Genomic DNA, 26035 nt, shown 5'->3' with positions numbered 1-26035 from the left:
GGAAGTTTGCCCCAATTCTGTCCTTCATGGGGTTCAGAATGCTCTTTGATTGTAGGTGAACTGTGAATCCCAGTGACTACAATTCCTAAATGTCAAGATCTATTTCTCCCAAACTCCATCTGTGTTCATATTTGGGCATAATGAGTGCTTGTGCCGAGTTTGGTCCAGATCCATCATTATTTGAGTCCACAGTGATCTCTGGATGTAGGTGAACTACAACTCCCAAACTCAAGGTCAATGCCCACCCAACCCTTCTAGTATTTTCTGTTGATCATGGGAATCCTATCTGCCAAGATTGTTCGATTCCATCATTGGTGAAGTTCAGAATGCTCTTTGATTGTAGGTGAACTATAAATCCCAGCAACTACAACTCCCAAATGACAAAATCATAATTTTTTGAGTGATGGTCACTCCTTGTGTTGTGAGACATTTTGTTGCCAAATTTGGTGTAATTTTGTTCATTGGTTCTTTTGTTTTTAAGGTACTCATTATGCACAGATCATTTATATATATATATATTTATTAACCACATTTATATACCGCCTTTCTCAGTCCGAAGGCAACTCAGGGTTGTTTACAAATGGCACAATTTGATGCCTACAAAACAAAGAACAATTAAAACACTTAGCATAAATAACATCTGATAAAATAAAACTGATAAAAATATAAATCCACAGCATCTCATTACTAAAATCATTACCTAATCGCATTGTCCAGTCGTTCCGAAGATCAGAGTTTGTCTGCTACACTGCAGTGTGTATATAGCAGTGTGGACTCAGATAACCCAGTTCAAACAAGATATTGTGGATTATCTGCCTTGATATTCTGGGTTATATGGCTGTGTGGAAGGACCCTAGGTTGTAGAGATCCATCCAAAAGTCACTCTGATTAGGGGTACATCTACACCAGGCATGAGCAAACTTGCACTGAACATCAAAGAGACCTTCCCAGCAAAATGAGGTCCGCACCACTGGATAGCTACCTTCAAGTTCAGACTAGATCCAGGAATGGATTCACTGTCCCCTAGTTTCTCTACTGATCTGGTTCCCCAAAGTTTCCAATGCTTGGCTTCTGCTGATGTTGGTCCATCATCAGTCTTCGCTGACAGTTTGCCCTCTTTGAACTTCAACTCCCATCGTCCCTCAGCCAACAAGACCTTCAGAAAGGCACCAGTTGTGGAGAGCATTGGACATCTCTGCCCACATGGAGGGAGAAAAAACTTGTAGTCTACCGTAATGAATAATTACAACAAAGGGTGGATTTACATCAGACATGGGCAAACTTGGGACTCCAGGTGTTTTGGACTTCAGCTCCCACAATTCCTAACAGCCAGTAGGCTGTTAGGAATTGTGGAAGTTGAAGTCCAAAACACCTGGAGGACCCAAGTTTGCCCATTCTTAGTCTACACTGTAGAATTAATACAGTTTGACAGTACTTGAACTGCTATGGCTCAATGTTATGGAACCATGGGATTTGCAGTGTGGCAGAAAAGGCTAAAGGCTGTGTAAAATCATAACTCATAGAATTCCACAGCTTGGAGTGCTAGTGATGTCGAACTGCATGAGCTGTATAGTATAACTCCATCATATGATCCCACTCATTATCCATAATGCTCATATGTTACTTTAAATGGTTCATTTACTTTCTAATCATCTGTACTCAGTTTCTACAAAGTCCCAAAAAGGGGGGAGAAAATGACATGTTGCATTGGCCGGGAATCGAACCCGGGCCTCCCGCGTGGCAGGCGAGAATTCTACCACTGAACCACCAATGCATCTGTTGCTCCTAATTCCTTACACATATTTATGTTTTCTTCTGTATCCAGTCTTTAGGCGGGGTTCAAATAAGCCCAGTGTTAGCCACGTTTCACATTGGGTTATTGTGAGTTTTCCGGGATGTCTGGCCATGTTCCAGAAGCATTCTCTCCTGATGTTTCGCCTGCATCTATGGTAGGCATCCTCAGAGGTTGCAAGGTTTCTCATTAATTTTATATTCAAACTAGCTGTCCCCTGCCATACGTTGCTGTGGCCCGGTCTGTTGATCTGGAAAATAAAGTAATGAGAAAGTGTTAGTTTCTAATATTTGTAATTTCTTTCTGCTTGTGGGTAAACAGTATTTCTTGCTGTTTCTTTGTCAGTGTTGATTTGGAGAGTGTCTGGTTTGGCCACCCTGGAACATGCAACATATAATTGTCCTTCTTTAGGGGTCACTTTCAAATCCATGATACTATATCTCTCCCTGTGTGTGAATCATATCTATCTATCTATCTATCTATCTATCTATCTAAATGGCTGGATGGCTCTTTGTCAGGAGGACTTTGATTACATTTACTTGCCCTGATTAAAGGAGTTGGATTGGATGGCCTTAAGTATTTTCTGGTCATGGGGGTTCTGTGTGGGAAGTTTGCCCCGATTCTGTCGTTCGTGGGGTTCAGAATGCTCTAATTGTAGGTGAACTGTGAATCCCAGTGACTACAACTCCCAAATGTCAAGGTCTATTTCCCCCAAACTCCATCTGTGTTCATATTTGGCCGTATTGAGTGCTTGTGCCAAGTTTGGTCCAGATCCATCATTGTTTGAGTCCACAGTGCTCTCTGGATGTAGGTGAACCACAACTCCCAACTCAAAGTCAATGCCCACCAAACCCTTCCAGTATTTTCTGCTGATCATGGGAGTTCTGTGTGCCAAGTTTGGTTCAATTTCATCGTTGATGGAGTTCAGAATGCTCTTTGATTGTAGGTGAACTATAAATCCCAGGAACTACAACTCCCAAATGACAAAATCATAATTATTTGAGTGATGGTCACTCCTTGTGTTGTGAGATGTTTTGCTGCCAAATTTGGTGTGATTTCGTTCATTGATTCTTTTGTTTTTAAGGTACTCATTATGCACAGAGCATTTATAGATGTATATGTGTGTGTGTGTGTGTGTGTGTGTGTGTGTGTGTGTATATTGTAATGAATTTAGAGTTTTAATTGTATAAGTTATGTTTGATGTTAGTCACCTTGAGTCCCTATATTGAGAGAAAGGGGAAAGCAAAAGAAAGTAAACAACAATGACAATAACAACAATTCCCACTTTGGAAAACTCCAATCCCAGTGAAGTTATGACACTCTGCATGACTTCAGAGCAGGCCTGGGCATACTTGGGCCCTCCAGGTGTTTTGGACTTCAACTCCCACTGGCAGTTAGGAATTGTGGGAGTTGAAGTCCAAAACACCTGGAGGGCCCAAGTTTGCCCAGGCCAGCCTCAGAGGTACGCTCATCTTCTTTCCTTTTGCAGCTTGAGGACTTCAAAACATCAGGTTGATGTTGTTGTTGTTGTTCATTCGTTCAGTCGTCTCCAACTCTTTGTGACCTCATGGACCAGTCCACGCCAGAGCTCCCTGTTGGCCGTCACCACCCCCAGCTCCTTCAAGGTCAGTCCAGTCCCTTCAAGGATGCCATCCATCCATCTTGCCCTTGGTCGGCCCCTCTTCCTTTTGCCTTCCACTTTCCCCAGCATAATTGTCTTCTCTAGGCTTTGCTGTCTCCTCATGATGGGGCCAAAGGACTTCAACTTTGTCTCTAGTATCCTTCCCTCCAATATCAGGTTGATATTGAGGCTTAAAATTATATACTGTAGAATATCTGCAGTTTGACTCTACTTGAACTGCCATGACCCGATGCTTTGGAGTTCTGGGATTTATAGTTTGCTGGGGCACTAGGAACCCTTGGGTAGAGAAGATCAAAGGCCTTGTAAAACTAGAACTCTCAAGATCCCATAGCATTGAGTCATGGCAGTTCAAGTGGTGGAGAAGACCTTCTTGCAGCAACACCAGAGGCACTCCAAGTGGCCAGATACTGGTCAAAGGACATTTAATCAACTACCAGGCTTGCAAACTTTGTGTTTTCTTTGTTTGATTGTTTGTTTTTAATGCAATACAACTGTTTTGGTTCGCTCCTGACATGATAAATAAATAAGTGGCGTCAAACTGAATTAATTTTACCATCCGGATACACTCTTAAAGGTACCACGAGTTGCATTCCTGGGGGAAGAGAGAAACCCCCCCTAAAATGGGAGCCCCCAAAGCACCTCAATCGCCCAATGCTCCTCCCACAATCCCCAGCCTGGGAATGTCTTCCACACGCCCAAGTGTGAAATGCCTCCTGCCCCCCAGAAGTGAGGTTTTTCACACTTGTCCCCATGGAGGCCTCCAGGGGGGCTCATTTGTTCATGCCTGGAAGAAGGCACGAGCCTTGGCACCTGGGGTTCCCAACCCAAGCCCATCTGGCATCTGGAATTACTTTCAGTACAATCATTAAATTAAATTAAATTAAATTATACCTGGCATTTGATTTATTTGTTGAACCAAACTAGCCACCTCTGTTTCCATTTCCATATGCAAGAAGTGGGTTGGGTTGTGTATTATTTATGTGTGATGCAAAAGCAGAAAGATGCACTCTGCACATGCTCAAGAGAGCCCTCCTTCTGGCTTTCATATAACTTTCTCCCCCAATCTACAGCTATCTTGGGACTCCTAGTGCTTGGTGGATGAAGTCAACACTCTTGTGCATATTCAGATGTTTTAATTACTTGATTCCATAGGGAGAAAATGTTGGAATGCAGTGATTCATCCAAGGCAGAATCCAGCTGTTCCTATGGATGCATTGGTGGTTCAGTGGTAGAATTCTCGCCTGCCACGCGGGAGGCCCGGGTTCGATTCCCGGCCAATGCAACGTGTCATTTTGGCCTCTCTCTTTTATGAAAAAGATCTAAATGTTTAATGTATTGTCGAAGGCTTTCATGGCTGGAATCACTGGGTTGTTGTAGGTTTTTTCGGGCTATATGGCCATGTTCTAGAGGCATTCTCTCCTGACGTTTCGCCTGCATCTATGGCAAGCATCCTCAGAGGTACTGAGGTCTGTTGGAAGTAGGAAAAAGGGTTTATATATCTGTGGAATGACCAGGGTGAGACAAAGGTCTTTTGTCTGCTGGCTTTCATGGCTGGAATCACTGGGTTGTTGTAGGTTTTTTCGGGCTATATGGCCATGCTCTGGAGGCATTCTCTCCTGACGTTTCGCCCGCATCTATGGCAAGCATCCTCAGAGGTACTGAGGTCTACTACCTCTGAGCCCTCACTACCTCTGAGGATGCTTGCCATAGATGCAGGCGAAACGTCAGGAGAGAATGCCTCTAGACCAGTGTTTCTCAACCTGGGGGTCGGGACCCCCGAGGGGGTCGCGAGGGGGTGTCAGAGGGGTCGCCAAAGACCATAAGAAAACACAGTATTTTCTGATGGTCATGGGGATTCCATGGGGGAAGTTTGAGCCAATTCTATTGTTGGTAGAGTTCAGAATGTTCTTTGATTGTAATGAACTATAAATCCCAGCAACTACAACTCCCAAATGTCAAGATCTATTTTCTCCAGACTCCACCAGTGTTCACATTTGGGCATATTGAGTATTCATGCCAAGTTTGGTCCAGATCCACCACTGCATGAGTCCACAGTGCTCTCTGGATATAGGTGAACTACAACTCCCAAACTCAAGGTCAATGCCCATCAAACCCTTCCAGTGTTTTCCATTGGTCATGGGAGCCAAGATTGGTTCAAATCCATTGCTGGTGGAGTTCAGAATGCTCTTTGATTATAAGTGAACTATAAATCCCAGAAACTACAACTCCCAAATTACAAAATCAATCCTCCCCCAACCCCACTAGCATTCACATTTGGGTGTATTGGGTATTTAACAGTAGTAAAAAGACTGTTATGAAGTAGCAACAAAATCAATATTATGGTTGGTCACCACCACATGAGGGACTGTATTAAGGGGTCACGGCATTCGGAAGGTTGAGAACCACTGCTCTAGACCATGGCCATATAGCCCGAAAAAACCTACAACAACCCAAAGGACTTTTGTCTGCTGGAGCTAGGTGTGAATGTTTCAACTGACCACCTTGATTAGCATTTGATTGCCTGGCTGTGCCTGGAGCAATCCTTTGTTGAGAGGTGATTAGAAGTCCTTATTTGTTTCCTCTCTGTTTTGCTGTTGTAATTTTAGAGTTTTTTAATACTGGTAGCCAGATTTTGTTCATTTTCATGGTTTCCTCCTTTCTGTTGAACTTGTCCACATGCTTCTTGTGGATTTCAGTGGCTTCTCTGTGGAGTCTGACATGGTGGTTGTGAGAGTGGTCCACCATTTCTGTGTTCTCAGATAATATGTTGTGTCCAGGTTGGTTCATCAGGTGCTCTGCTGATGTTTGCTTCTAAATGTTTGCTTCCTCCTTCCCTTGATCATACATGTTTCTTGGCAGGGGGTTGGACTGGATGGCCCATGAGGTCTCTTCCAACTCTTTGATTCTATGATTTGATTCTATGATTCTATGTTGGTGAGTCCATTTTCTGTCTTTATTTCCATCTCTCTCTTTTAATTAACCTGCCCACTTTGTTATTTGGAGTGTGATTCTTTTAACTAGTTCTGTAAGAAGATGAGGAAGGAAAAAAGCCAAAATATTTGTGTGTTATTTTAAATATTTGTCTATTTATTCTTTCTATGAATGAGTAAAAACAAAACAAAACAAAAAATCATGTTGCATTGGCCGGGAATCGAACCCGGGCCTCCCGCGTGGCAGGCGAGAATTCTACCACTGAACCACCAATGCCTTGATGGAAACCTTGCTTGCACAGATGCTTTTTAATCTGGATGGGATATGTACTTCATCTCAGTTTCCAGCTGTTCCTATGAGAATACATATGTATATAAGCATTTCAAGAGTCAGACTACAGAGAGAAGCCATTGAAATCCACAAGCATGTGGACAATTTCAACAGAAAGGAGGAAACCATGAAAATGAACACAATCTGGCTACCAGTATTAAAAAACTCTAAAATTACAACAGCAAAACAGCAGAGAGGAAACAATCAGGCACATCTAATAACCTCTCAACAAAAGATTCCCTCAGGCACTGCCAAACCATCAAATGCTAATTAAGGTGGTCAGTTGAAATATTCATACCTAGCTCCAGCAGACAAGAGTCCTTTGTCCCACCCTGGTCGTTCCACAGATATATAAACCCATTTTCCTACTTCCAACAGACCTCACTACCTCTGAGGATGCTTGCCATAGATGCAGGCGAAAAGTCAGGAGAAAATGCCTCTAAAACATGGCCATGTAACCCAGAAAAACCTACAACAACCCATTTCAAGAGTATCCCTTTCCTATGCCTTATAGGTATCTTAATGGGGCGAGAAGTCTGCAGTTTGGAAGCCTAGGATGCAAGGCATTGCTGCTGCAGGGCTGTATCACTGCCTTCCAAATAATAAATTATTTGGGTTGTTGTGGATTTTTTCGGGCTGTATGGCCATGTTCTAGAGGCATTTTCTCCTGACGTTTCGCCTGCATCTATGGCAAGGCATCCTCAGAGGTAGTGAGGTCTGTTGGAACTAGGAAAAAGGGTTTATATATCTGTGGAATTACCAGAGTGGGACAAAGGACTCTTGTCTGCTGGAGCTAGGTGTGAATCATAGAATCATAGAATCAAAGAGTTGGAAGAGACCTCATGGGCCATCCAGTCCAACCCCATTCTGTCAAGAAGCAGGAATATTGCATTCAAATCACCCCTGACAGATGGCCATCCAGCCTCTGTTTAAAAGCTTCCAAAGAAGGAGCCTCCACCACACTCCGGGGCAGAGAGTTCCACTGCTGAACAGCTCTCACAGTCAGGAAGTTCTTCCTCATGTTCAGATGGAATCTCCACTCTTGTAGTTTGAAGCCATTGTTCCATTGCGTCCTAGTCTTCAAGGAAGCAGAAAACAAGCTTGCTCCCTCCTCCCTGTGGCTTCCTCTCACATATTTATACATGGCTATCATATCTCCTCTCAGCCTTCTCTTCTTCAGGCTAAACATGCCCAGCTCCTTAAGCCGCTCCTCATAGGGCTTGTTCTCCAGACCTTTTATCATTTTAGTCGCTCTCCTCTGGACACATTCTACTGACCACCTTGATTAGCATATAATGGCCTGACAGTGCCTGGAGCAAAATCTGGCTACCAGTATTAAAAAAAACTAAAAATACAACAGCACAACAGAGAGGAAACAAACAAAGACATCTAATCACCTCTCAACAAAAGTTTGCTCCAGGCACTGTCAGGCAAACAAATGGTAATCAAGGTGGTCAGTTGAAACATTCACACCTAGCTCCAGCAGACAAGAGTCCTTTGTCCAACTCTGGTCATTCCACAGATATATAAACCCCTTTTTCCTAGTTCCAACAACCTCATTACCTTTGAGGATGCTTGCCATAGATGCAGGCAAAACATCAGGAGAGAATGCCTCTAGAACACGGCCATATAGCCCGAAAAAATCTACAACAACCCAGTGATTCCGGCCATGAAAGCCTTCGACAATACATTAAACATTTAGATCTTTTTCATAATAGATCTAAATAAATAAACGTGTCAAATAAACGTGTCAAACGTGCCTAAATAAACGTGTCAAAAATGACACGTTGCATTGGCCGGGAATCAAACCCGGGCCTCCCGCGTGGCAGGCGAGAATTCTACCACTGAACCACCAATGCATCCATAGAAACAGCTGGATTCTGCCTTGGATGAGTCACTGCATTCCAACATTTTCTCAGTATAGCGAATGGTGATACTTGTTTTTATTAATTATAAGCCAAATGTGATGTTATTAATTGTTAATTGTTGTATTTCATCATTCTACTTTCACTTGACTTAGCCGATGGTTTGTTGACCGAAATAAAGGCTACTGACTGACTGACTTTCTGACTGGCATTCCAACATTTTCTCAGTATAGGATCAAGTAATTAAAACATCTGAATATACACAAGAGTGTTGACTTGATCCACTGATCAATAGGCAGTAAGAGCAACTAAAGCTTTGGAGAGCTTCTGTTCAACCATTTCAAAGCTCCCTTCTTGAGCGGTGATGGCACTGTTGTCAGCATAGATGAAACTCTCTGTCCCTTCTGACTGTGGCTGATCATTTGTGTAAATGTGAAACATTGATGGAGCAAGCACACTCCCCTGAGGCAGGCCGTTTTTCTGGTTTTGGCATCAAATAAAAATAACAATAATGAAATAATAATAGGGTTGTTGTAGGTTTTTTCGGGCTATATGGCCATGGTCTAGAGGCATTCTCTCCTGATGTTTCGCCTGCATCTATGGCAAGCATCCTCAGAGGTAGTGAGGTCTGTTTTAACTAGGAAAAAGGGTTTATATGTCTGTGGAATGACCAGGGTGGAACAAAGGACTCTTGTCTGCTGGAGCTAGGTGTGAATGTTTCAACTGACCACCTTGATTAGCATATAATGGCCTGACAGAGCAAACTTTTGTTGAGAGGTGATTAGATGTCCTTGTTTGTTTCCTCTCTGTTGTTGGGCTGTGTAATAAAAAAACAATTTTTGGTCTTTTTCAGACCTCATTACCTCTGAGGATGCTTGCCATAGATGCAGGCGAAACGTCAGGAGAAAAATTGCCTCCAGAACATGGCCATATAGCCCGGAAAAAACCTACAACAACCCTTTTTCACATCATCTGAGTCCTGCTAGGCCACCAGTAGAAAATGGCACATCTTTTCTTACCTCTTATAGTTTAGGCTTCCATTTATACACTCTGCATTTTTCATCTCTATGTCAAGCTCATAGTCTTACAGCCAGACATTTTATCATTATGTTGTCTTTCATGTATAAATATGTGAGAGGAAGCCACAGGGAGGAGGGAGCAAGCTTGTTTTCTGCTTCCTTGGAGACTAGGACGCGGAACAATGGCTTCAAACTACAAGAGAGGAGATTCCATCTGAACATTAGGAAGAACTTCCTGACTGTGAGAGCCGTTCAGCAGTGGAACTCTCTGCCCCGGAGTGTGGTGGAGGCTCCTTTGGAAGCTTTTAAGCAGAGGCTGGATGGCCATTTGTCAGGGGTGATTTGAATGCAATATTCCTGCTTCTTGGCAGGGGGTTGGACTGGATGGCCCATGAGGTCTCTTCCAACTCTTTGATTCTATGATTCTATGATTCTATGGCCGGAATCACTGGGTTGCTGTGAGGTTTCTGGGCTGTATGGCCATGTTCACACTTGGCACCCACCCTGGACATTCCACAGATATATAAAGCTCGCTTGCCTAGTTTCTAACAGACCCCTCAACTCCTGAGGATGCCTGCCATAGATGTGGGTGAAACGTCAGGAGAGAATGCTTCTGGAACATGACCAGGCAGCCTGGAAAACTCACAGCAACCCAGTGATTCCACTTATGAAAGACTTCAACAACTCATCTTATTGTTTTCCTTATTATTGTACCATGTTTTTAATATCGTCCTGCAAAAGTGGAGAAACTTGAACAAAGGCATTGGGGATAATTATCCTTTCCATGTGGGGGAGGGAATAGGGGGCAAAGTTACCCCCTTCCCCAACCCACCCTCTCCCCTTGTAACACAGATGTGAGCAGCTGGGAACTCCCTTTGCCAATAAAACCAGGCCCAAATGGGCCCTTTTAGTGCAGAGGTGAGAATTGTTTCCTTCCCTAACCCGGACCCTCCTCCCATTTCTCTCCCCAAAATGGGGGCCCTCCTCACCCGGTAGTTGTAAACTCATTACACGGCCCTTACAGTCTAGTCTGCTCTTCTCTCAGCCATGAAAAGGTTGCAGATGGTGGATTGCATCTACAGCACTTGCTTTTTTTGTCGAGCCAAAACCTGTAGCCAGCTCAATGCATTCCTATTTGTACTTTGCAACATGCAATTTTGGAGCTTGGGAAAGCAACTTCTTTTCCCAGTCACAAGCTTCCCCTGCACCAGCCCCAATGTACCAACCAATGTGGACAGTCCAAAAAAAAAAACAAACTTCCTCAAATGATGTTCAGTCAGAATGTTTACATTTATCTCAGCCTTAATTAAACCAATAGATTCTGAATGGAACAAAATCTATCTATTTATAAGCCTGAATTTTAAACAGAAATATGAAAAGATGTTTAACAGAGAGAAGACAGATAAAGAAACATACAAATCCTCATACAAATCCTCAGACCTCACAACCTCTGAGGATGCTTGGCATAGATGCAGGTGAAATGTCAGGAGAGAATGCTTCTAGAACATGGCCATATAGCCCGAAAAACCTACAACAACCCAGTGATTCCAGCCATGAGAGCCTTCGACAATACATTAAACATACAATCGTTTTCAATCCATGTGCTTTTAAATGGATTTATGTCTCTATCTATTCTATTGTGAGTGTTGTAACCTGCCTGGAACCTTTGGTGGGTGAGAATTAAAAATATTAATATTATTGGTATTGACATTCTAATTATTCTATAGATACTGTTCATTTGGAATATCTGTTTAGAATATCTGTTCTTTCTATCTAAAATGTAGACTTATTATTATTATTATTATTATTATTATTATTATTATCATCCTATTTTTTCTTTCCACAAGGAGAACAAGCCCTATGAGGAGCGGCTTAAGGAGCTGGGCATGTTTAGCCGGAAGAAGAGAGGGCTGAGAGGAGATATGATAGCCATGTATAAATATGTGAGAGGAAGCCACAGGGAGGAGGGAGCAAGCTTGTTTTCTGCTTCCTTGGAGACTAGGACGCGGAACAATGGCTTCAAACTACAAGAGAGGAGATTCCATCTGAACATGAGGAAGAACTTCCTGACTGTGAGAGCTGTTCAGCAGTGGAACTCTCTGTCCCGGAGTGTGGTGGAGGCTCCTTCTTTGGAAGCTTTTAAACAGAGGCTGGATGGCCATCTGTCAGGGGTGATTTGAATGCAATATTCCTGCTTCTTGGCAGAATGGGGTTGGACTGGATGGCCCATGAGGTCTCTTCCAACTCTTTGATTCTATGATTCTATGACTCAAAAATTAAAAGAATTGCAATACAATTTAACATATATAAATATTAAAACAGTATTAAACATGGGTTGTTGTGAGTTTTCACAACAACCCATGCTGTGTGGCTGAGTTCCAGAAGCATTCTCTCCTGTCGTTTCACTTGCATCTATGGTAGGCATCCATACAGGCAGGAACATGGCCGTACAGCTGACAGAGGGAGCTCCTCCGCACTCTCCCTGGATTTGAACCTCTGATATGTCAGTCAGCAGTCCTGCTGGCACAGGGGTTTAACCGATTGTGCCACTAGGGTCTCATTTTTTACTTTTTTTTAACTTAAGTGATATAGAATCATAGAATCAAAGAGTTGGAAGAGACCTCATGGGCCATCCAGTCCAACCCCATTCTGCCAAGAAGCAGGAATATTGCATTCAAATCACCCCTGACAGATGGCCATCCAGCCTCTGTTTAAAAGCTTCCAAAGAAGGAGCCTCCACCACACTCCGGGGCAGAGAGTTCCACTGCTGAACGGCTCTCACAGTCAGGAAGTTCTTCCTCATGTTCAGATGATATGTGTCTTTACTATTCTAATGTAGCACAAATCCTATGTAAAATCATATTACATATTTTTGATATTGCAATCTGAAATATATACAGAAAGTCTGGTTCATGTGGCACACCTACGCATGGGTGCCGGCACACGCAAGTGCTGTGACACACAGCTGGGAAAGCTCTGGATTAGAAATAATCATCTTGTATTGGCAAAGCCTTTGGCACCGTGGTCTGAAGTAGAGTCCCACATGTGGCAGGCACAGCAGGGCATTACAGAGAAGCATGCAAGTGTGCATTTCCCCTGCTACTGTTCTATTCTTTCTTTTTTCCTTTGTAATTCTGCTTTTCAAACCCAGTCCTTTTGAAAAGGAGAAAAGGACATCTCTAGCCATGTGTCCCACCACAATCTTGGAGGGATGGCTTTGCTCTTCTTCACACCTCTGCAGGGGATTTTAGGGGGTGGAGAAGAAATTGGGAGGGATGAAAAGGAGTGGGGTTTTTTTTGGAGAGGGGGAGATAGGGGGCTGGCCTTGGTCACGTGTGGCCCACCCTCCAGGCCAGCAGTTGAAGAGAGCTCAGTCCTGCGAGGAAGAGGCCAGGACATTCAGAGGAGCAAAGGATGGTGACCACAGACAGCGCTGAACCCGGAGGGGTGAGAAAGGTAGCTGGGGACCCCCCAAAAAGAAGCAGAGGGGGGCTGTCCTGGGGACACCTTAGACTGGGAGGGTGGACTTTTTCTAGGACTGGCAATGCATAAGGTATAAGATAGAAATCTCCCTTGAATCATGTTGGTTTCTCCAACTTGAGTGTTATTGGGTTGTTATAGGTTTTTTCGGGCTATATGGCCATGCTCTAGAGGCATTCTCTCCTGATGTTTCGCCTGCATCTATGGCAAGCATCCTCAGAGGTAGTGAGGTCACTATCTCTGAGAATGCTTGCCATAGATGCAGGCGAAATGTCAGCAGAGAATGCCTCTAGAACATGGCCATATAGCTCAAAAAAACCTACAACAACCCAGTGATTCCGGCCATGAAAGCCTTCGACAATACATTGAGTGTTATTGTTGTTGTGTGACTTCTTGAAGAGGGGAGGATTTTATTCAGAAGTATATATTTGTTTTGCCTCTGAGGCTGAGAGAGCGTGACTTGCCCAGGGCTTCCCAATGGGTTTCCATGGCCAAAGTGGTGGCAAACTGTATTAATTCTATGGCATGGATCAGGCATGGTCAAATTTGATGCTTCCAGATGTTTTGGTCTCCAACTCCAACAATTCCTAACAGCCACTCTGCTGTTAGGAATTGTTGGAGTTGGAAACCAAAACACCTGGGGGTCCAAGTTTGCCCATAACTGGTGTATATGCAACCTGGGGTAGCATTTGGCAACCTGGGGTAACATTAATTGTGGGCACACATCCAGCCATTCGTTCAATGGGTCTACTCCAGGCATGGGCAAACTTTGGCCCTCCAGGTGTTTTGGACTTCAACTCAGCCATCCCAATTTTTCAACTGCTTTTCAACTATTACAACATGGGTAAACTTCTGCCCTCCCTCCAGAAGTTTTGGACTTCAACCCCCACAAGTCCTAACAGCCTACTGGCTGTTACAGCTCGCTGGAGTAGTTTGGGCACTGGACTAGGATTCTGGAAATGATGCATCTGTTCCCTGCTTTGCCATAGGAACCCATTGGGCATGTCACATCCTCTCAGCCTCAGAGGAGGGCAATGGCAAATCCCCCTGAAGACTTTTTGCAAGGTTTTGTGGTAAAACATATTCAAATTATTGCTAGAAAATCTTGTAAAAAGTCTGCAGGACATACAATAACAATAACATTCACACCAACAGGATTCAAGGTATTTTTTTCATCCGTCTCCAAAATGGCCTGCCCTAGGGTACATCTGCAAAAGGTATGGGCAAACTTGGGCCCTCCAGGTGTTTTGGACTCCAGCTCCCAGTAGGCTATTAGGAATTGTGGGAGTTGAAGTCCAAAACACCTGGAGGCAGGACCAAAGTTTGCCCATGGCTGGTCTACTCTAAGCTGGGACTAATCAAGGTGATTCCAAACCACATGTTCCCTATCCAAGGAACTAGTGGCCTGAGTGATTTGGGTCTCATCTGCACTGCCTTATAATGCAGTTCAATGCAGTTTACTTATGTATTTATTTACTCTATTTGTATCCTGCCTTTCTCTACCCTGAAAGGGACTCAAGGCGGCTTTACATATGGCAGTTAAAATACATTATATGAGTTTACAATGGCCATAAAAAGAAGTTTCAAACTGTATTATATGGCAGTGTAGATGGGCCTGATTAACCTTCTCATGGAGGGAAACAATCCTTTTAAAGAGATGCATAGTAAAGCCAGGGTGGAAGGAGTATAGGAGGGACTATGTTGAGTCAATATGAGAAAAAGCGAGGCAAAGAGATTGGCATCATCTTCAACTTCCTGTGATATCCTTTACTTTTTCCCTCTTTTTAAACAAGTATTTTATTTTGGACGACAAAACTCAGAATTCCTAGGCTGGAGGACTTTCAGGAGCTGTAAACCTGCATAACCTCTTCCTCCACCTTCACTCTGCATTGACACTGTGTTTGACCCCACTTTAATTGCCAGGTCTCAATGCTAGAGAAATCCTGGGAGTTGTAGTTTTACAGTGTCTTCCACTTTCTCTGCCATTGCACTATTGTACTGGTGCCTACCAAGACTCAGAAGCATATAGTCATGAAGACCTCCCTCCTGTACCATTTAAGTTGTTTTAGTGATGGAAATTGAATTATTCTGAATTGCACTATACATATATATATACATGGACCTGCTGGTAGTGCAGCAGGTTAAAGCACTGAGTTGTTTAACTTGCTGAGTGAAAGGTCAGCGGTTCAAATCCAGCAAGTGGGGTGAGCTCCCGCTGTTAGCCCCAGCTTTTGCCAACCTAGCAGTTCAAAAACATGCAAATGTGAATAGATCAATAAGTACTGCTCTGGCGGGAAGGTAATGGCACTCCATGCGGTCATGCCAGCCATATGACTTTGGAGGTGTCTATGGACAATGCTGGCTCTTCGGCTTAGAAATGGAGATGAGCACCACCCCACAGAGTCAGACACAAGTAGACTTAATGTCAGGGGAAAACCTTAACCCATATATACACACACACACATACACGGTCCCACCTACACTGCCATATAACTACCTATATATGGCCCCAGTTACCTATATATGGTCCCATCTACACTGCCATATAATACAACTTGGAACCGTATTATATGATCAATGTAGACTCATGCAATGCAGTTTAACTATGTGGAACTGCATTATATTCGTGTGGAACTGTATTATATGGTCAGTATAGACCAGGCATGGGCTAACTTGGGCCCTCCGGGTGTTTTGAACTTCAACTCCCACCATTCCTAACAGCCTCAGGTACCACTTAACCGATTTTGTATTTTGCACAGTCAACAAGGGAAGCCCCATGTGTGACCTATGTCAGCAGTCTAGTTTCATCGCTTAAGCAGCTGAGGGGGGAAAGGAAAGGCCCTGAGGCAGTTAGGACTGGTGGGAGTTGAAGTCCAAAGCACCTAAAGGACCCAAGTTGGCCCAGGCCTGGTATAGACCCATATAATCAAGTTCAAAGCAACTCGCATTATAGGGCAGTGCAGATGGGGCCCTATGCTGCACACCTGGGTTGGAGTCGTTGCCCACCCCCATCCAGGGGTCACCCCACATCTGTTTGTCTATCCAGATGCTGAAGCCCTTGGTGGAAAAGCGCCGGAGGGATCGGATCAACCGGAGCCTGGAGGAACTGCGCCTGCTGCTTCTCCAAAGGACTCACTGCCAGGTCAGTAAATGGGGCCTCCTATCATTTGGGTCCCCAACCCTTACATGTCCCACATAGGACATCCCAATGCCCCCCACCCCACCCAAATTCTCCCATCCTAGGATGCCTTAGAGTTCATTGAACCTCCTTCGAGTACCTTGAAGTGTGTTGTGCATTAATTTCTTTACCTGCCAGCAGGTGGAGCTATTGCTCTGTTCCTGACAAAGGTTAAAGGCATGGCAAGCCCAGGTGTGGTACCTTTAAAAAGGCACACAGGTGGCCTTGGATACTTGAGCAGGTATTCTTTATGGTTATTCCTGTCTTGTCCAGCTTTGGGCCGGGACTCCCCAATAAGAATGAGTTAGTAGTACTGTACAGCCTTGAGAGGTTTATCATAGCACTGGGAGGAGAGAAAATTTTAGACCCAGGTTGTGGGAATGGAGCAGAATTAGCAAGCTTGAAAAGTACTGAGTAGCCTTGCAGCTGCAAAGTCAATCAGTGAGGGTATCTGCATAGAGGTGGCCTGGCTGTTTTTGCCTGGAGACCTCCAGAAATACTCCAGAAATATTTACTTCAACTCCAAACATTCCTCTCTATGGGTTATGATCACTAGGGCAGATGGGAGTTGCGGTCAAACACTATCTGGAGGGCTATATAGTTCTCCCTAAAGGCAAAAGATTGGTCTCCTAAGAAGAAAACATTAAAAAAATAGTTTATACTATGGCCAACCTGTGTGCAAGGTTGTGACTTGCATAGAAGTCTTCCCCCATAAGAGCATGAAGGAGAAACTTTCAAGAGTGGATAAAACTAAAGCTCTGGAAATGGACTGCTTTTGGGATTACAACTCCCAGAATCCCCAAGTAAGCATGCTGGCTGAGGAATGTAGGAAAGTTGTTACATCCCTCCCAGAAATGACAATTCAGAGCCTTATTCCAGTTGAGCCCTGGACTACAGCTCCCACGACTCCCTCCCTTGTGAGCATGAATAATGGGAGTTGTAGTCCCAAAGTAATCCTCTTGAGAGAAAAGACAGGGAGGATATAATGTGAAATTTCCTTCTTGTGGACTCGAAAGCCCATGGCACTACGTAACAAAATTTGAAAAAAAAATCTGTTCCTGGTTTGAAAGTGTTATTTCCTGTTTCATTGTGTGATACTTACTTTGAAAGTAGTTGTTACACTACAGAAACTTTGTTTTTGTGTCAGCCACAGACAATGTTGCATTGGTTGAAACTCTGTGAGATACTTATTGAAAAACTATAGCAAAATGTGCTGCAAGATGTCCCACAGAAACAAAGTTTTTGCAGTTTAAGAAACGTTTTCCATGTTTTTATGACAGAACCAATTAGGAGATGACATTAACAACCAAGGAACAAAAATTGTGTTATATAGTGATAACCCTTCGGCTAGCATGAAATAGCCTGGGCATGGGCAAACTTCGGCCCTCCAGGTGTTTTGGACTACAATTCCCAACACTGGCAAACTTTGCGCCCCAGGTGTTTTGGACTACAACTCGCACAATTCCAAACACCCGCAAACTTTGACCCACCAGGTATTCTGGACTATAATTCCCACAATTCCCTACACCTGCAAACTTTGCCCCCAGGTGTTTTGGACTACAACTCCCACAATTCCCAATGCCTGCAAACTTTGACCCTCCAGGTATTCTGGACTACAACTTGCACAATTCCCAACTTCTGCAAACTTTGCGCCCCAGGTGTTTTGGACTACAACTCTCACAATTACAAACACCCGCAAACTTTGACCCTCCAGGTATTCTGGACTATAATTCCCACAATTCCCAACACCTGCATACTTTCCCCCCAGGTGTTCTGGACTACAACTCCCACAATTCCCAATGCCTGCAAACTTTGCCCCCCCGGTATTTTGGACTACAACTCCCACAAGTCCCAACACCTGCAAACTTCAGCCCTCCAGGTGTTTTGGAGTACAGCTCCCACAATTCCTAACAGCCAATAGGCTGTTAGGAATTGTGGGAGTTGTATTCCAAAACACCTGGAGGGCTGAAGTTTGCCCATGCCTGGAATTGCCACTCTGGGGATGTGTTAGCCTGACTAATGGCAGCCATAGTCCCAAAGTGGTCCTGTTTCTCACTTGGCACAGATCAGATAGGATGACTAACTCTGGGGAAGTTCCTTTTCATGGACTAGAAATCTCAGTATCCTTCAGCCAGCATAGGGCAGACGGCTTGGCTGTGCATGGGGATGTGTTAGCTGGGGGATTCTGGGAGGTGCAACCCTACAGCTGAACCCAACGCTTGCCTTCCTTCCTTCCTTCCTTGGCCAGGGCTCCCTGGTTTGGCCGGCCCAGCTCCTGTCCTTTCCCCAGTGATGCGTTTCGCTTCAGCCACCTTCTTGGGCCCTCTTTTTCCAACAGACTCTGAAGAAACCCAAAGTGGAGAAAGCTGAGATCTTGGAGATTGCCGTGGGCTACCTGCGAGAGATGGCCTCTGCCAAGTCCCAGGGTACAAGCGACCTGCATGGCGGGGGAGAGGGGGCAGGTGTGGGCAGGTGTGGACCGGGACCCGGGCTGGGACGGCCACCGCTGGCCCAGGGGCAGCCCTGCCAACAAGGTAAACAGAAGTGGGTTGTGCGGGAGGGAGGGACTACTGCACCCAGAACCCATTGGAAGTAGCATGCTCAATGGGAGGAGGTATCATTTGGGAGAATGTCCATGGGACAGGCATGTTTTTTTGTGTGTGTGTGAAAGAAGGACTCCATCTTCTGGGACCCACAGGTACTGTAGTTATCTCAGAGGGACATGTGAAAGTGGACAAAACACAACATTGAGAAGGAGAACACTTCTCTAAGCATTTTGAGGTTCTCCAGCTTAATTATATGGAGAACTTCTGGTGGAAATTGGCTACAAAGATTCTCTAGGAATATTCAAAGTCTTCCAGCACTATTCTATGGACAGCTTTTTGGTGGAAGTTGGCTATAGAAACATCCTGCAGGATCTCCTACACTGTAGAAGGAATGAATGAAGTTTGACACCATGTTGATCGTCATGGCTCAAGGCTATAAGATCTTGGAAGCTGCAGGTCTATAATTCCCACAGTCTTACAACATTGAACCATGGAAGTTCGAGGGGTCTTGAACTGTGTCAATTCAACAGTGTAGAGGCAAGCCTAGAACCAATCACATGTGTTGTTCCATCACCAGGGGTTGTCCCATGGGCATTGTAGCCCAACCCTTCTAGAAACCAGAGCCAACCATCTACATTGATCCACCACCAAGGCATGTCCCATGGGCATTGTAGCCCAACCCTTCTAGAAACCAGAGCCAACCATCTACATTGATCCACCACCAAGGCATGTCCCATGGGCATTGTAGCCCAACCCTTCTAGAAACCAGAGCCAACCATCTACATTGATCCACCACCAAGGCATGTCCCATGGGCATTGTAGTCCAACCCATCTAGAGACCAAAGCCAGCCATCTACATTGATCCTCCACCAAGGTGTGTCCCATGGGCATTGTCTAACTCATCTAGAGACTAGAGCCAACCATTCCACCAGCAGGAGTGCCCTGTGGGCATTGTAGTCCAACCCATCTAGAGACAGAACCAGTTTGTTCCACCACGAGGAGGTGTTTCATGGGCACTGTAGTCCAACCCATATAGAGACCAAAGCCAGCCATCTACATTGATCCACCACCAAGGTGTGTCCCATGGGCATTGTAGTCCAACCCATCTAGATACCAGAGCCAACCGTCTACATTATTCCACCAGCAGATGGTATCCCATGGGCAATATAGTCCAACCCATCTAGAGACAGAACCAATTTGTTCCACACCAGGAGGTGTTCCATGGGCACTGTAGTCCAACCCATCTAGAGACCAAAGCCAACCATCTACATTTCTCTACTACCAGGGGGTGTCCCCTTGGCATTGTAGTCCAACCTATCTAGATACTAGAGCCAACCATCTAGATTGCTTCTTCACCAGGAGGTGTCCCATGGGTATTGTAGTCCAAACATTGCTCCACCACATGGGGATGTCCCATTGGCATTGTAGTCCATATCATCTAGACAGAACCAATTTGTTCCACCACCAGGAGGTATCCCATGTGTATTGTAGTCCAACCCATCTAGAGACCAGAGCCAACCCTCTTGATTGTTCTCCAGTCCACGGTGGTAGATTGACCAGCCTTCTTCCCCGGCTTTCTCTTAATTCCACTCTGCCAGGAGCCGACCTCTCTGAAGACCGGACCCTACAGACCTGCTTCCGGGTGGGATTCCGGGAGTGCCTCCTGGGCTTGGCGGCCTTCCTTCAGCAAGCCCACCCCTCGGTCCAGAGCCACCTCCTGGACACCTTGCATCTCTACTTGGCCTCCAAACCTGAAGCCCAACTGCAAGACTGGAACTACTACTACGCCTTCTCCCCAAGTCCTTCCTCCTCCTCTTCCTCCTCCTCCTCCTCGGGGTCTCCGCCGAGGACTCCAGAAGCCTTCTCTTCGCCCCAGAAGATCTGGAACGAACCCGAACCATTGCGCCCGAATCCAGACCCTCCTTGCTGCAGTGCAGGACAACATGGGAGTCGGCAAAGGGAGGCCGAAGGAAATGCCAACGCAAACAAAAGGATTCCCCCGCCGCCACCGGCTTTCTGGCGCCCTTGGCCCTAAGTTGTCATCTACTTCTGTTCAAGCTTCTCTTTGTTTTGTACATAAGTTAAAGTAATAATAAATATATATATCTTATTTTGGGTTACATAGCAGGGTGATTTGGTGATGCATATATACATATATATACCATAATGGTAATGCACCCACCCAAAAGGAAGCCCACTCCTTTCAAAGGGCACATCTACAATGTCAGATCAATGCAGTTTGACATCACTTTGAACTGCCATGGCTGAAAGCCACAGATCTCTGAAAGCTGTAGTTTTACAAGGCTGCCAAACTATAGATCCCAGGATTCCAAAGCATTGAGCATGGCAGTTCATGTGGTGCTAAACTGAATTAAATCTATAATGTAGATGCACTCAATTAAAAAATATATAGGTGATTCCTTAGTACTTCATAATTTAGGCTACAATGCTAGTGATTTTAGTAGCATCAATGCTTAAGTGTTGCTTTGCTTCCCCCTCTTCTATATTTAAAGAAATGAAAGGTCAGTGTGACAGTCCCCACAGCTCCAAAACAATATAAATCTGCATCTCAGGTTGCATCTACACCAGGTATGGGCAAACCCGGGGCTGGATGCAGCTCCCTCGGACTCTTTTATTGGGCCCTCCTCTCTCTCATCATCCTATCCTAATTTCCTTCTTTTTCCTTCCCTTTCCTTTTCTCTTTTCTTCCTCCTTCCCTCCTTCTTTCTCCCTCTCTCCATTCCCTTCCACCCTTTCATCCTTCCTTCCTTCTCTTTCCTTCCTCCTTCCTTCCCTCCCTCCCTCCCTCCTCCCCTCCCTCCCTCCTTCCTTCCTTCCTTCCACCCTTTCGTCCTTCCTTCTCTCCCTCCCTTCTTTCCATTTGTCTTTCCTTCCTTGTCTTTCCTTTATCTTTCCCTTCCTTTCATCCATCCTTCTCTTCCTTTCTTCCTTCTCATTTTCCTTCCTCCCTTCCTCCTTCTTTGTCTTTCCTTTCTTCTCTTTCCTCCCTCCTTCTATCTCTCCCTCTTTCTCCTTCCATCCTTGCCTTTCTGCCTTTCATCCTTCCTCCTCTTTTTCCTTCCTCCTTCCCTCCCTTCCTCCCTCCCTCCTTCCTTCCCCCTCTCCCACTTTCTCCTTTCTTCCTCTTTCCCTTCCTTCCTTAATCTTTTCTTCCTCCTTCCCTCTTTCTCCTTCCTTCCCTTCTTCCCTTCGTTCCTTCCCTTTCCTCCTCCCTTTCCCCTCTCCCGCTTTCTCCTTCCTTCCTCCTTCCTTCCCTTGTCTTTTCTTCCTCCTTCCTTCTATTTCTCCTTTCTTCTCTTTCTTCCTCCTTTCCTCCCTCCCTGATTCCCTTCCTTCCTTGCCTTCCACCCTTTCATCCTTCCTTTCATTGCCCTTCTTTCTTTCCTTCCCTCTCTTCCTTTATCTCCTTCCATCGTTCCCTTCCTTCCCTTCATTCCTTCTGTCACCAGGAAGTCAGTCCTCTACGGACGGAGTGCTAGCTTGTGGCTCCCAAGTTAGAAAGTTTTCCCATGCCTGATCTACACCATAGAATGAATGCAGTCTGACCCAACTTGAATGCTATGGCTTCATGGGAGTTGTAGTTTGACAAACTACATTTCCCAGATTCCATAACATTGAGCCATGGCAGTTAAGTGGGGCCAAACTGCATTCATTCTATAGTATAGGTGCACCGTCATCTATGCGAAAGGGCATTGCAGGTAAGTACAGGATCACTTGGAAGTAGGAGAGATGCTTGCATTATTTCCACGAGATGCGTAGTACAGAGAAATCCAGAATTTGCAATCATGCCTTATGACGAGAAAAGCTTAACATGTTCAATTTTTCCCACCAAATTTCTAAGGAAAGGCATTGGTAACCTGTAGGAAAATAAAGAATCATGATCTCAAATTTCCAATATCCTACTTTAATCGAATGTATTATTTTTTGGCCTGTATATAAGAGAAGATATCCTTTTGGTGATTTTTTTTGACCCTAGGAATATATTTCTATTAAGATACCAAATACAATATACAAGGATTTTATGCATTAGGAGACATATAGTTGCCTGTAGTATTTAAATGGTTTACTTTAGGATGGATGAGTAAAAAAATGATCCACTTTTAACTTCTATATTGGCGTATTTGCAAATATATACAAATAAAGAGTCAAGTCTTTTGTCTTTTACACAGTTTCAATTACTCAGCCTTTTCTATCCAGACTTTCAGATATTATTATTATTATTATTATTATTATTATTATTAAACTTTAATTACAGCTTGTATTTGGAACTATATTCTTTATTTTGCTTGGTGTTGCTGAATACTAACTTCCTTTCAACTCTACAGGATCCCAGATGTTTTGGTCCCATTGAAGCCAATGGTGCACCCTTCATAGCTTCAGGGTCCTATTGCTTACAATGGGACTAAAGCATGATTAGGTTTGCGTGCATAATTTAATAAAAATTACATTTCTCCATTGAACACCTGTGTAAGAACTCATTCTTTACAACGAGTATTGTGGCCACCATGCATTGTCCATTTAATGTTGCTTTCCTTTACAGATTCATCTCCTTTGAAAGAGCAGAGGTGCATCTACACTGTTGAATTGATGCAGTTGGAACTGCCTTGACTCAAGGCAGTGGAATCATGGGTGTTGTAGTTTTACAAGGTCTTCAGCCTTCTTTGCCAAGAAGTGCTGATGATAATATTTTATTATTATTATTATTATTGATTATAATAATTATTATAATAATATATCATGATTATAGTTATAATATATATAATATATAAGACCTGACCATGGAACAACAGACAGGTTCAAGATCAGGAAAGGCGTACGGCAGAGTTGTATACTCTCACCCAACCTATTCAACTTGTATGCAGAACACATCATGCGACGTGCAGGGCTTGAGGAATGCAAGGCTGGAGTTAAAATTGATGGAAGAAACATGAATAACCTTAGATATGCAGATGATACCACTTTGATGGCTGAAAGTGAAGAGGAACTAAGGAGCCTTCTAATCAAGGTGAAAGAAGAAAGAGCAAAAGCTGGGTTGCAGTTAAACATCCAAAAAATAAAGATGATGGCAACCAAACTGATTGATAACTAGCAAATAGAGGGAGAAAACAAGGGAGCAGTGACAGACTTTGTATTTCTAGGGGCAAAGATGACTGCAGACGCAGACTGCAGCCAGGAAATCAGAAGACGTTTACTTCTTGGGAGGAGAGCAATGTCCAATCTCGATAAGATAAGAGTAGAGACATCATAGTCCGCATAGTCAAAGCAATGCTATCCCCTGTAGTAACCTACGGATGTGAGAGCTGGACCATAAGGAAGGCTGAGTGAAGGAAGACAGACACTTTTGAACTGTGGTGCTGGAGGAAAATGCTGAGAGTGCCTTGGACTGCGAGAAGATCCAAACAGTCCATACTTCCAGGAAATAAAGTCCAGCTGCTCATTGGAGGGAAGGACAGTAGAGGCCAAGATGCTTTGGCCACATCATGAGAAGAAAGGAAAGCTTAGAGAAGAAAATGATGCTAGGGAAAATGGAAGGAAAAAGGAAAGGGGCTGACCAAGGGCAAGATGGATGGCTGGGATCCTTGAGGGGACTGGCTTGACTCTGAAGGAGCTGGGGGTGGACACGGCCAACAGGAAGCTCTGGCATGGGCTGGTCCATGAGGTCACGAAGAGTTGGAAGTGAATGAACAATTAAACAACAAACATATTGCTCCTCTATTCTGCCTTGGTTAGACCACACCTGGAATATTGTGTCCAATTCTGGGCACCACAATTCAAGGGAGATATTGACACGCTGGAATGTGTCCAGAGGAGGGCGACTAAAATGATCAAGGGTCTGGAGAACAAGCCCTATGAGGAGAGGCTTAAAGAGCTAGGCATGTTTAACCTGAAGAAGAGAAGGCTGAGAGGAGACATGATAGCCATGTATAAAAACGTGAGAGGAAGTCATAGGGAGGAGGGAGCAAGATTATTTTCTGCTTCCCTGGAGACTAGGACACGGAACAATAGCTTCAAACTACAAGAAAGGAGATTCCTCCTGAACATTAGGAAAAACTTCTTGACTGTGAAAGCCGTTCAGTAGTGGAACTCTCTGCCCTGGAGTGTGGTGGAGGCTCCTTCTTTGGAAGCTTTGAAACAGAGGCTGGATGACCATCTCTTGGGGTGGTTTGAATGCAATTTTCCTGCTTCTTGGCAGAATGGGGTTGGACTGGATGGCCCATGAGGATTCTTCCAACTCTATGATTCTATGATGACTCAATATCCGCTTGATAATGGAGAAAGGCAGGGAGTTTCAGAAAAACATCTATTTCTCTTTTATTGACTATTCTAAAGCCTTTGTGTGGATCATAATAAATTGTGGCAAGTTCTTGGTGGGATGGGCGTACCAAATCACCTTATCTCTCTCCTGAGGAATCTGTATAAGGACCAAGTAGTAACCAAAAGAATGATGCTGGGGAAAATGGAAGGAAAAAGGAAGAAGGGCCGACCAAGGGCAAGATAGATGGATGGGATCCTTGAAGTGACTGGCTTGACCTGGAAGGAACTGGGGGTGGTGACGGCTGACAGGGAGCTCTGGTGTGGGCTGGAACATGAAGTCACTAAGAGTTGGAAACAACTGAATGAATGAACAACAATATGATGATAATATTACAACTAGGCGTCCCCTGCCACGCGTTGCTGTGGCCCACTGTGCTCTTTGGATGTAGGTAAACTACAACTCCCAAACTCAAGGTCAATGCTTCCAATGTGTTCTGTTGGTCATGGAAGTCCTGTATGCCATGTTTGGTTGAATTCCATCATTGGTGGAGTTCAGAATGCTCTTTGATTGTAGGTGAACTATAAATCCCAGCAACTACAACTCCCAAATGTCAAGGTCTATTTCCCTTAAACTCCATCTGTGTTTATATTTGGGCATATTTCGTATTTGTGCCAAGTTTGGTCCAGGTCCATCATTGTTTGAGTCCACAGTGCTCTCTGGATGTGGGTGAACTATAATTCCCAAACTCAAGGTCAATGTCCACCAAACGCTTCCAGTTTTTTCTGTTGGTCATGGGAGCCCTGTGTGCTAAGTTTGGCCCAATTCCATCATTGGTGGAGTTCAGAATGCTCTTTGATTGTAGGTAAACTATAAATCCCAGCAACGACAATTCCCAAATGACAAAATCAATTTTTTTGAGTGGAGGACATAAATTGGACTGTTAGGTGTCTTGTGTCCAAATTTCGTGTCAATTCC

General features: G+C 44.4%; 1 protein-coding gene and 4 non-coding genes across 5 annotated transcripts; 2 read left to right on the top strand and 3 right to left on the bottom strand.

Moving 5' to 3' along the window:
- Positions 1-1703: 1703 nt before the first annotated feature.
- On the bottom strand, positions 1704-1774 carry TRNAG-GCC (transfer RNA glycine (anticodon GCC)). The gene has a single exon. It is a non-coding gene; the product is annotated as a tRNA-Gly (tRNA).
- A 2871-nt stretch (positions 1775-4645) lies between these two features.
- Positions 4646-4716, top strand: TRNAG-GCC (transfer RNA glycine (anticodon GCC)). The gene has a single exon. It is a non-coding gene; the product is annotated as a tRNA-Gly (tRNA).
- A 1854-nt stretch (positions 4717-6570) lies between these two features.
- TRNAG-GCC (transfer RNA glycine (anticodon GCC)) lies at positions 6571-6641 on the bottom strand. Its single transcript has one exon. It is a non-coding gene; the product is annotated as a tRNA-Gly (tRNA).
- Positions 6642-8483: 1842 nt separating this feature from the next.
- Positions 8484-8554, bottom strand: TRNAG-GCC (transfer RNA glycine (anticodon GCC)). Its single transcript has one exon. It is a non-coding gene; the product is annotated as a tRNA-Gly (tRNA).
- Positions 8555-12924: 4370 nt separating this feature from the next.
- On the top strand, positions 12925-21468 carry HES7 (hes family bHLH transcription factor 7). Its single transcript, XM_060782984.2, has 4 exons — positions 12925-13035; positions 16106-16201; positions 18576-18663; positions 20382-21468. Exons 1-4 carry the CDS (start codon positions 12994-12996, stop codon positions 20816-20818), a joined length of 663 nt encoding a protein of 220 aa, XP_060638967.2. The 5' UTR covers positions 12925-12993; the 3' UTR covers positions 20819-21468.
- Positions 21469-26035: the final 4567 nt, after the last annotated feature.

The sequence above is a fragment of the Anolis sagrei genome, chromosome 6, assembly GCF_037176765.1.
Source record: "Anolis sagrei isolate rAnoSag1 chromosome 6, rAnoSag1.mat, whole genome shotgun sequence".
Lineage (NCBI taxonomy): Eukaryota > Metazoa > Chordata > Lepidosauria > Squamata > Dactyloidae > Anolis > Anolis sagrei.
The sequence above is the reverse complement of the archived record's forward strand: the minus strand, read 5'-3'. Positions and strand labels throughout refer to the sequence as shown.